This window comes from Mangifera indica, chromosome 1, assembly GCF_011075055.1.
Source record: "Mangifera indica cultivar Alphonso chromosome 1, CATAS_Mindica_2.1, whole genome shotgun sequence".
Classification (NCBI taxonomy): Eukaryota; Viridiplantae; Streptophyta; class Magnoliopsida; order Sapindales; family Anacardiaceae; genus Mangifera; species Mangifera indica.
In genome coordinates, this window is record NC_058137.1 from 9,768,068 (window position 1) to 9,780,202 (window position 12,135).

The 12,135-nt window shown below is 31.0% G+C and overlaps 1 protein-coding gene across 2 annotated transcripts; it reads left to right on the top strand.

Annotated features, from left to right (window-relative positions):
- The first annotated feature begins 5,029 nt into the window (after positions 1-5,029).
- Positions 5,030-11,446, top strand: LOC123221910 (transcription factor TGA1-like). Of its 2 annotated transcripts, none has more exons than XM_044645042.1 (9): positions 5,030-5,235; positions 7,396-7,590; positions 7,688-7,762; positions 8,456-8,515; positions 8,601-8,678; positions 8,804-8,867; positions 9,501-9,772; positions 9,931-10,158; positions 10,868-11,446. In XM_044645042.1, the coding sequence occupies exons 2-9, from the start codon at positions 7,399-7,401 to the stop codon at positions 11,018-11,020; spliced, it is 1,122 nt and encodes a 373-aa protein (XP_044500977.1). In that variant the 5' UTR covers positions 5,030-5,235; positions 7,396-7,398; the 3' UTR covers positions 11,021-11,446. The 2 variants fall into 2 exon arrangements, with proteins under 2 accessions (XP_044500977.1, XP_044501750.1); XM_044645815.1 differs by lacking the exon at positions 5,030-5,235 and adding an exon at positions 6,417-6,499.
- The last annotated feature ends 689 nt before the right edge of the window (positions 11,447-12,135 follow it).

A 12,135-nucleotide genomic window follows, 5' to 3' on the forward strand; every position in this document is an offset into this window, starting at 1 on the left:
AGAAACCAATGCACAGATCTTATCTCTTAAATGAAAATCAGTACGTAGGCAAATGACATCGTGAAAATACACTAACGTCAATACCTTATGTCATATTCAAAGAAGCTTTATTAAAAATTAATCCGGGTACGTAAATTCTTATTTACAGAATTCATAGAATTTCATTACAATATATTTAATTATTCCCAACAGTGTTCCATCACCATAACTATAATATGAAAAATGTTTTGAACTATAGTTCATTTTCTTTGAATAGATATTCAGTCACAACTATTTTTACAATGTAAGAATTATGACTCACATGACATTTATTTTGATCAAACATAATTGTATTTATTTTAATAAGATTTTCAATATCAAAATTATATTGGTTCATGAGAAGATATAACTCTTTGTAGAAGATGTAACTTATGACTTTTATGATGAAAAGATATAACTCATTGTAAGGATATAACTTTTGATGGAAAGTTACTATTAACATTATAAATAGGGGTTGGTCCTCTTTCTACCTTTTGCAGCAAAAATAACAAAAAATTACTATAAATAATTAAGTTCTTCCATCATCAAGAAAGGGGTTAAGAGAGAAAAATCAACTTATTCTACAATTCTCGTTATATTTTGCACGTTTCAGAACACAATGGATCTAGGTATGTTTTATTTTTTAGAACTATGTGAAAAACATGAAATTAAAGGTATATGGGGATAATGAATATGGGCATATTTAATTATTTATTCATGAAAGTAATTATGTTATATATATATATATATATATATATATATATAATTAACTAACATACAAATCTATAATGTTATCGAATTTCCTCTTATAACAAGACAGCTCTAAGTCAACTATTTGTCCATAGATCAATCAATCTCCCTTGTATCACTTTTATAACACATATCATAAGATCAAAACATTGATTCAACATATAAACGATAATTTCAATGTGTAATAATTTCCATCATGTCACAGACTAATTGGTCACAATCCAAAATCATCATTAGAATACTCTAATTCACATTAAATAATAAAAATTCTGCCATTAACCAAGAAGCACCCACAGAAAGTGAAGCAGTTGTAGACAAAGTTTGTGAAATCAGTATCTTAGGGAGCACATTATATTGTTGCTATTGTAAAACCTCCTGATTAATTATCTTCTAATTGCTAGTTACAAATAAAATGTTTAAAATCAAAGGCAATAGATAAGGGAATCAGTAAGAGAAAAAGAGAGGATTTTTTCAATAAGAATGAAGAGAGAAAGGGAAGGGATTGAATTTATCCCCATGGAAAGGAAAAAGAGATTCTTTATTATCTTGTATTGAAAATGAGACGAAGATAAAAAATGATTTTTTCTATAAGAACAAAAATAAATATTAACGTATTCGATTTCGTTCTATCTTGTCACGTTGTTTTATCCCTATATTATAGGGTTGAAAAGAATATAATTGGTAGAATTTTGAACCATAATATTTCCAAGAGATATGAATAAAAGAAAGTAGTTTCAACTAGTATATAATTTTTTTTCAATGGAATAATGTCATCCGACCTATAATATATGATTGCCCACTTTGATAAAACTATCTAGCACAGGAATTTTTTATTCTTGCTTCCAAAGATAGGACAAAAGGATTTTTTATTAATAAATTTAATTATTTTATTTTAAAGTATGCTATATGGCTATTAGATAGTGGATGTGCTTGAGGTCACCACTTGTCTCCTGCGGGATATGAAGGGCCAATTTTCAGAGAGGTTGGAGTTTGGTCAGATTAATGATAAGGCGAAAAAACTTGTTCCCACCCAAGGTTTGGTGTAATCCCAGTCTCACCCTTTAATTTTTAAAAACCTAAATATTTACCTATAAATCAATTTCTATTTAAATTAAAAGTAAAATCATAATTTAATAATTTTTTTTATAAAATTAAAGTTTTTCACATTTTCTTCTATAAGTTTAAAAACTATTATTTTTCCCTTGCATAAAGTTTAAAAAATAAGCATTTCCCCCTTAAGGTTTGTAGTTTTGTCTTGTTGTTATTCAATGAATCGTCAATCCACCTCTGGTTGACTGATGATTCATTATCATTCAAGAGAGGGAAGATCACTAATATGAAGGTTAGTTAGTTCTGATTATCGAAGGAGTAACAACAAGATAAAATTACAAACCTTAAGAAAGAAATATTTATTTTTCAAATCTTAGGTGGGGGAAAATCATAATTTTTAAATCTAGAGAGAAAAATATGATAAAATTTTAATTTTATAAATTTTTTTTATTAAATGACCATTTTATTCTTAATTCTAATTGAGATTTTTAATAAAAATTAGCTAATAGATAAGTTTCCAAGTTTTAAAAGTTAAAAAGTGAAAATTTAGGGTTACATTAAATCTTAGGTGGAAACAAGACTTTTGGCCTAATAATAATTATCAAACGCTGAATTTTTTAATAATTTTTTTTTTTAAAATTTTGTCTGTAGATGATTAACTAATTATTTGCTCGCAGATTAGGAACCAACGCATTGGATTATAATTTTTTTTTTTTTTATTTATGTTGGAGTGGATGAGATTGCATGTAAGCATGTGATAAAGCTGCATTTGAGAGTTCTCTTAGTGATTTAAAAAAAATTAATTAAAATAAATTAATTTTGTTGGGATTATGCAATATTTTGAATTATATAGATATAATCAAAATATTAAATTAATACCTGTTTTATCATTAACTTTAATCTCAAGAAACTTAGCCTCTTAAACACTTTGTCATCCAAAATTTTATTTTAAATTGTCTTAAAATCTATGTTTTTCGATCTATCTAAATTATTATTGTTAATTTATATTATAAATATGATTGTTAACTTTATTTACATTATTTAAAGTTAAAATTTGTATTAAATATATAGAAATCTTTTGTAAAAGTACACTAGGAGTGACAAATTCTACCTCATTATTTTATTAACTTTTTGTTGTTTGTAGTTAATTTTATATTTAAAAATGAATTATTTATTTCAAATTTATATTATTATGCAAGACCAATTTGATTTTAAATTATAATTTATGAAAAAGAGCAATACTATGTGCACCCATTTTTGATACATAATTCATGTATATAGTGTTGTGTCATCATGTAATTAGTCGATTCTAAAACATGTGTCATCATATGATAAAGAAATATCTAATCACATGATAACATCTCATCTGTGTACACAAATTATGTACCAAAAATGAGTATATATAGTTTTATTGTATGAAAAATTAATTGAGATAAAGGATTGGAATGTTTGGGTTGAGTAGATGGGGTAGGCAAGATAAATATGGTGAGCTAAAATATAATATTTTAAACTTTTAAGAGGCAAGCCCATCGCGCCTATCTTTGCCTATTGTGCATGCCACATATTTATATTTGGTTTTAATCGATTTTTTTTTAAATATAACTTAAAATTAGACCAATCTTTCATAATAACGTTAATTTGAAGTAAATGAAACATTCTTTAATCAAAAATTAACTTTAAAACAAAAAGAGTCGATAAGATAATGAGGTAGGATTAATTACTTGTATCATTTTTATCTTAATTCTTTTAAAAGATGAAATTAAAACGAGTTGTATGATATACTTTTAATTATATTTGTATTAATTCATAGAATCTTAGTTAATATCATTTACGTATTCAGATGGTGATCCACACACACACACATATATAAAACATGAAATTGATAGAATATTTTCTCAGAAGATACATAAATGTACTCGTATAAATGAAATTATATTCTTGTTACTTTTTTTACACCCATGGCCATAAATGTGGAAAACTTTTTGATGCATGGGGTTACATGGACTGTGCCAACTCATCCCGCATATACAAAGTGCACACATGACTCATAATCAACTGATGTTGTTTTTGTTGGATAAAATTAAGGTTTTGTAAACCCTAATTGGCTAAATCAAAAGATGTATTGATAAGCACAACAACAGGGAAAATTAGAAAGAGCATAAATACATAGTTTGATTGATCAAATCAATTTGACATTTTGCAAACAATAATATACTTTGTCCATCTCCAAATTATGAATAAGAAAAATGACATTTCTTCCACCAAAAAAAAAAAAAACTTTTCTAAGTGGAAAATGATTTTTTCCCATCACTTTTTTTTTTTGTTAAAATTTTTCCAAAATTCATAACATAATTTAAGTCCCAAATATATTCTTTAGAATATTTCTGTTAGAATCTTTGATAGGCCAATTTATTTTAATTTATTATTTTAAAAATTAAATATAATGATTTTAAAAATCCAAAGTTAAAAATTAAAAGAAGAAATCTTAAAAAGGGCGCACGTGTGTGACCACACGCAATAACAACCGTTCATCATTCGAGGGCGCTGTCACATTAGAATTAGATAGTGGAAAGAGACAATTGGAGAGACTATAAATTGTGAGACAGAGAGGGATACCTTTTACAGAAACTCATTTTAAAGGCCTTTTTTAAAATTCATAATTTAAGGGCATTTAACAATAAAACAACATTGACTTTAACTTGATTGTGTAAAATGACTTTAATTACCCATGTTGTGATTGTTCAAATAAATATATTTACAAATTTTTAAGTTAGAAAATTAAAAAAAATATGTCAGAAAAAATTTATTAAAACAGAATTCTAGTGAACCCTATTATTTTTAATAATAAAATTATCTTTAATTTTATATTAAATATAAATTAATATTTAATTACATAATTATATATTATTTATATGTTCAATTATATACTTAAAAATTTATAAATATCTATTTATGTAGGAGTTAAAAAAAAAAAAAAACTCTTTATTCTACCTTATAGTACATTAGATTATGCTATGCACAAAGAAAAGTTATGCATTTGACCACTCATAAAAATACATGCACATTCTTTTATGTTTAATATTATTTATTTATTATTTAAAAACAAATTAAAGAGTGGGGAAAAAAAATAAAGAAAAGACGGGAATTAAATAATCGGGGAACAGTTGTTTAAGCTGTCGTGTAGCTCAATAGATTCTTATTAGAAATGATGCGAGTGAATCGAGTTTCACCCCAACTTCAACAAGGAAACTTGCTCTTTCTACTACTACTTCTGCTACCATTTCTTTCATTCTTCCTTGTCGTTTTAAGTTCTGTTGCTGTTCTTGCAGAGAACAGTCTGAGCTTTTAGCGGGAAATTAACCGATTAAATAACTTCCCTTCTCATTCATGCATGCCAGTTTGAAGTGAAATAAAAAGGTTGGTTCCTTTTGTACTTGTTCCCTCTTTTCTGTTTTTCTTTTTCGTTTTCCCCTTTTCTGTTTTTTTTTTCTTTTTTGTCGTGTTTGGTTTCCCTGAAAGGAAAGTATAGTTGATTGAAAAAAGTTGCTTGTTTCTGTTTTCAGAGTCAGAATTCAAAAGGTTTCTTGTTGTTTTTGTTGTTCTTGCGGGTTTTAATTTCTTCATCAAGTACTGAGTTTAGTTCATAAGACAAAAAGGGTGTTTATTTATTTATTTTTGTTCTATGAGTGTATCAGTGATGAATTTTGTTTCATCTGATTATTTGATCCTCTTATTGTTACTGTTTGTTTATTGATTCTGTTTTTGGAAATAGTTTAATTGAAATTTATGTCTTTGTTTCTGGAAATGTTTCCAGGTTTATCAGTTATCGTGCAGCTTGAATATATGATTTTGTTGTTTTTTTAAAAATTTGATTTTGTTTTGCTAATTTCGATTGTGAAAGTTTGAACTTCCCATTTGGAGATAAGTGGTTTCTGTTTAATGGATGGGCTTGTAGCGGAAATTAAAACCATCTTTTATGATAATATTTTAATTTTCGCTACTGCTCCCTTCAAGTGAACGATTTGAACACATGTTTTGCAGTTTCACGTTTTGTTGCTAATTTCACTCAACCTGTGAATTAGTATCTTCAGGACTGTTGCCATTTTCTGTTTTTCGCTATGTTATTGTTGACCCCGTCCTCCACCGGTTCATTTCATCTCAATATAATGATTGCTCATATGTTATGCCATTATTATTAATATCAAGTCAAAAGTATGAGATTTGGTAACTGTCAAGTTGTAGGCTTGGTGCTTCTTTGTTTTTAACCTACAGTTCTATACAACTCGGTTACTATGTTGATTTCGTTCATTTTTTGCTATAAACATACAGCAATTTGGTAACCCACACGATTTGAATCACTGGAGTGTCTTTTATTTGTTAATATTTGAGATACATGTGAAGAAAGATGTTGTGAAATAATGTTATATTTATCCAGTTGGGAATAAAGAATTTTAGGTATGAATAGGTCCACCATTAGCACATAAAAGCAGGCAAGTTAACAGTAAGCTCCAATAATGGAATGACCTGGCAATTTAGTCATGATCTTAAATTAATATAAAACAAAAAAAATATGATAATTAGTTTCGAAACTTTTCTTGCACTTGGCTGTGATCTGAGTGTTCCAAAAGGGCACACAGTAGGTGCAAGTTTCTTCTTCTTGTTAAGTACTCTTGGTTGAAATGTAAGCAACTTTCATTGTTTATAGAGATCAGAATGCTGTTTTGGCTAAAGTTTGGTGTTCTTAGTTGAGTTCTTTTATTTGAAAAGTTACAGGATTTATGGGTGGACTGTTGCTTAACACTAATAAGACTAATATCTCTTGTTGATGAATTGATCTAGTGAATATTACCGGTAAATGAAATAAGCAACTTTGGCAGTGGAAATGACAAAATTTATCATCAACTATAATTTTACTTAGAAAGTCGGTGTGTATAACTTCATTTGAGGTTTTTATGAATCAATTTGTCAACTGCATGGAAAAAAATGTTGTGCTTAGAATTCCTCTGTTTTGCTTTTACGAATCAGTAGTTTGGTCTTCATGCTTGTGACTCTAATTATGAGCATGAAGACCGAGAAATAGATAACTGATTATTTTTTTGGTGTTCTTGATGATAAATTAGAGCCCTTTCTTTGCCCTTTTGTACATCCAAATCCTCTAGTTATGGGTGGTGTATTAAATGGCAGTGTGCATCAAGACACTTGACTTTCAATACTGGATTGATATAGTTAGTCTGCGATGTACTTCTTTCACTTTTGTGCCCTTACGTTACTAATAACTGTTTGTCTTGTGCTGGTTTCATTTGGAAAAGGTATTGCTTGTTATTAAATTTATGTCTTCTTAGATCTGAATCAAATTATGTCAGAACTTAACTCTTAGGATCTGTTGCTATGGCATAAGTAGAGCAAGTTGTTAAGTTTTCCATGACTCAGATTGTTATGCGCTATCTGTGAATTTGATATTCTGTTAGGCTGATTTTGTTTTAGTTCAAATTTAGACGTCAAAATCTTATACCCTTTTCTCAATTTTGCACTTTGCTGTCTTAAAGCTTATAACTCATTTTTGTGTTATGTCTAAAGTGAATGGAGTTGCATCCCATCATGAGTTCAAAGGGCATGAACTCTCCGTCTGCCCAGTTTGTCACCCCAAGTAGATTGGGAATTTATGAGCCCATTCATCAACTTGGCACATGGGGGGGAAACATTAAAAGTAATGGCAATCCGAGTACATCAACACCTATGATTGTGGAGGTGGATACAAAACTAGACACTCAGGTGTAGACTGTTGACATTTGATCTACTTGGTCTGATAGTAGAGGACACATAATTTTGATTCCCGAGATAACCATTTTTTTAATATTCAACTTTTCAGTCAGAGGATACTTCACATGGAACATTCCCACCTTCTAACAAGTATGAACAAGAAGCAAGTAAACCTGTTGATAAGGTAAGTTTGATTGTATTTCTGGTCTTCCATTTCTCTCTGATTCTAATTATATGAATATTATTTTGACTGGGTGGACATATCTGTTGGTTGAAATATTTCCATTGAAATTTAGAAGAATTCATTCTGTTTTTGACCTCTAGGTTCATGTCTCCTCCTTTTCCTTGCTGTATTTTTCTTGTTCAGGTTAGCTATTGTACATTTTATTTGCATCTTCTGTTTTCTGCAGACTCACAAACTCTTGTTCTGCTTCTTAGTCTTTGATCCTTGTTTCTTCTCTGAAAGTATTGTTGCTTTATGTTTGCCTAATTCACTGAAACTTTTGAAATATTATACTCCTGAAAAGTGGTTCATGTATTAATACAATGAAGTTGGTTTTTGTATTTGTTCACTAGGACTTTGGTAATTGCTCTATGATCTGGTGTATTCTGCTGTTTCCTCTGGCTTTCTTGTATGATAACTATTTTCAAATTAATCATCTTCTCCATGATTGACTAGAAATTACTTGAATAATAGTCTATATCTGCACATAAATCACCTTTGACTTCACTGTATTGTATGCATTCTCACAATTGACCAATTTGACCCGTAGTTGTGTCTATTTTTGGGTATAGTTTTTTTAATATATCAAATGTTTTTCCTTTCAACATGAAATGAATCTTTTTTATCTTTCTTTTTTCGATAATATTTTTGCAGATACAAAGACGTCTTGCACAGAACCGTGAAGCTGCTCGTAAAAGCCGGTTGCGGAAAAAGGTATTATGAGTTCTGCTTTGAAACAGATTCTCTACATGCAACAGGTAGCTTGGGATTTTAAATTTTGTTTTTGTTCGCTTTGCAGGCCTATGTTCAGCAGCTTGAATCTAGTAGATTAAAGTTAGTTCAGTTGGAGCAGGAACTCGAGCGAGACAGACAACAGGTATGAAGAAGATTAGCATTTTCTGTCTTGTTTAATTGATTGGTATAAGAACACTAGAGTGTCTCTATGTCCTTCTATTTCCAGTTAACATCCAAATACTTGAAACAGCAAATGCTACGGTGCAGGGTTTGTACATGGGTGGTGGAGTAGAAGGTTCTCAGATTGGGTTCTCTGGACCTGTAAACTCAGGTTTGTCAAAATACTGCTGGATAACTTCTGCTTTTGATGTCCTCGCATGAAACATTGCTATGTCTCGATATTGCATGTCTCTACTTGTGGTGATTTGGTATTTGAATCTCGGGACCTAGAGTGTTTGTTTGACGATAAACTTTGCATGTGGAATTTCAGTAATACTAGCTTACCACCTCCACTCATTGTTTGTTCCTTCTGTTTAATACATGAATCTTATTCCCTTCAAAAAATGATTCCCCCAATATGTTCATAGTTTATTTCCTATATCTTTTTTTTTTTTAAAATTTTTCAACATCATATTTCAAGTGCTGGTAAAGAATACACAGGAAAGATTACATACCTTCTTTATCCATGATAAAGTTAATTCAATGCTGTCTATAAACCAGTTGTCTTACAAATGTTCCTGGCAATAGATTCCAGCAGTTCATAAGCACAAGTTTCCAACGGTTTGCAAACTTGACACCACCATGAAAATTGATTTTGTGATATGAAGCTTTGTTTATCATCTTGATTTGCTAAATGTGTTCTTTGTGATTTTATTTCTGGTGGTTCCTGTTGCTCATAAAAAACTTCATTTTGTCATTTCATGTTATTGTGTTGAATAACTAGCCCTCACCAAGGTTTGCACAGGAATTGCCGCGTTTGAGATGGAGTATGGACACTGGGTTGAAGAGCAAAATAGGCAAATTTGTGAACTGAGGTCTGCTCTGCAGGCCCATATTAGTGATATAGAGCTTCACATACTAGTGGAGGGTGGCATGAGTCACTATTTTGAACTTTTCCGCTTGAAATCCGCTGCTGCAAAAGACGATGTTTTCTATGTAATGTCTGGCATGTGGAAGACAGCAGCTGAACGGTTTTTCTTTTGGATAGGAGGATTTCGCCCATCAGAGCTTCTTAAGGTGATTCATATGCAATTTTATTTAGTAAGTGAAATAATTTTTTCCATTGAATGCATTCATGAATGATAAATGAAGGTAACCATTGATAATAAATTGTTATCCATTTTCTCTTACCACTGGTAGAGAAACACTGAATCATAAATTAACATTGATGATAGGTTCTCCATCCTCATCTTGACACCTTGACGGATTCGCAATTTATGGATGTTAATAACTTAAGACAATCGTGTCAGCAAGCAGAAGATGCTCTTTCACAAGGCATGGATAAATTGCAGTCAACACTTGCTGATACTGTAGCTGCTGGTCAACTGGTCGAAGGAGGTTGCATCCCACGGATACCCACTGCAATGGAAAAGTTGGAAGCTCTAGTCAGCTTCGTGAACCAGGTAAGAATCTTCATCATTGCCAATCAAGTATGGCTTTATTCCAAATTCTTTCCAAGTATAGCTGATGCATATATCACATGCTCACTCTTAATTTCCTTCAATAATCCATTTTCTGAAAAATCAGTTTGTTCTCTATCAGCACATTTGATTTGAACAGAGAAACTTATTGAGTTGAATATTCAATCATATTTGAATTTGAAGTATTTTCTAGCCATTTACTAAAGCACTATGCAGCTGGTATGCAGAATAACTCGTTGATGATTTAGTTATTATTCTGGTTGAATTCTAAGAGCCCATGATGTGAGACAAATCACATGCCTCTTTTTTCTCTTCCCTTTCCTTTTAAACAATCTTCTCAGGCATTGAATTCATTATATTAGTGGTTTGTTACATCCTGATGTGTAGGCAATTTCAGTTTTGTAATCCCATAGTCAAGGTTCCCCTCAAGTGCTTCCCATTTCTGCAAAGTTACAAAGTCTAACATGGATATTCTCTGCTGTCGAGAGTTTCTCTGAATAAGATTTCATGATTGATGACCTGACCACGAATTGGTGTTTCGAGAACAAAAATGATATGATTGCTTGAAAGGAATTTATGGATCTTAGCATACATGATTCTTAAGAAATTGGGTTCATACCATCTGAACGATTTTAGTTTTAATTGGAACATCTTGACATGCTGCCAACTTTACATGTTCTTGTCCAAACAGGCTGACCATCTTCGCCAGGAAACGCTACAGCAGATGTTTCGAATCCTAACAACTCGCCAGGCAGCTAGAGGCCTGCTTGCACTGGGAGAGTACTTCCAGCGGCTTAGAGCTTTGAGTTCAATTTGGGCCACCCGTCCTCGTGAGCCTGCCTAATCTAACACTGGGAATAAAAAAATCTACAAGCTCAAAATCCCTAGAAGATCACCGATGTCCAAACATTGTTTCACCAATCAGAGGCATGTGTGGACATTGTTATAAAACATAATCTGCATGCATTATGTTACTGACATTTTTTGAAGCAGCCGCAAGCGACCTGAGAAATTGTAAATATATATAGTCTTTTAGCCGAAAGGAAGTTAAGTTTGTAATTAATTTTATCATCTTTTAAAGAAAATATTTGTGTTGTATGTTTTGGAGTACCGTTGCAATGTTGTCATGTAAAATCTTGTAGTTCAACATTCTCTGTACTTGGCATGTTTGTTACACAAATTGTGTATTTTGTAACGTTTTCGTGTTTCCGTATGAGAAGATAATTGTTCTGGAAATTCCGGTGTACATTAATAAAGATTTGTTCATTGAGGATTGGTGTGAGAATGAAGGTTTTATATTATAAGCTGTCAACTCATTGCAATCCAATGAGCGGAAGAAAATATTTAACTGAAAACTTTTCTTTAAAGTCTATTTGTTAGGAAATGGGTGAAGCCACGGTCCATTGGCGCCAGCCGCATATGGTTACACATCACATTAGCAAAAGCCCTAAATCTCATTTTGTTTAATTTCTTCCTATGCACCCCATTTTTTCACGTATAACTACCCAATTCTGAAATCCCACTTAGTTAAATCACTCATTGTGGAACCCAGTTTCGAAAATTTTTGTTGCATTGTTACAGTCTGAAAATAATGAGCCCCATTTCAATCTGATAACTGAGACAAAGTTAATGGGAAATAGTGGGCAATGTGGAAGGGGTTTTTATTAGGATTTTGACTAATTTAATGATTTGAAAACTTTGGGTGGAAGGAGTGGGTACTGCAATAACGAAGAGATAATAAATTTTAAAAAGAAATATAAAATTTTAGGAGTTAAATATTTTATATATACAAAAATAAAAAAGTCCCAAAGTCAAAGTCAAAGGTCAGCTAGCTCCCTTATCCACAACTGTTGTGTGTGAAATGATGAATTTGTGTAACGCGAGGATAACAAATGTGAATGGTTTATCAGTTGCTTGTTGGTGGGGATGGAGTTATAAGTCTAGTCAAAACAGGAAAAA

Coding starts and splice junctions, on each gene's coding strand:
- LOC123221910 (XM_044645042.1), top strand. CDS start 7,399: ATGGAGTTGCATCCCATCATGAGTTCAAAGGGCATGAACTCTCCGTCT. Junction 8,516..8,600: donor AAAGCCGGTTGCGGAAAAAG/GTATTATGAGTT, acceptor TTCGCTTTGCAG/GCCTATGTTCAGCAGCTTGA. Junction 8,679..8,803: donor TCGAGCGAGACAGACAACAG/GTATGAAGAAGA, acceptor GCTACGGTGCAG/GGTTTGTACATGGGTGGTGG.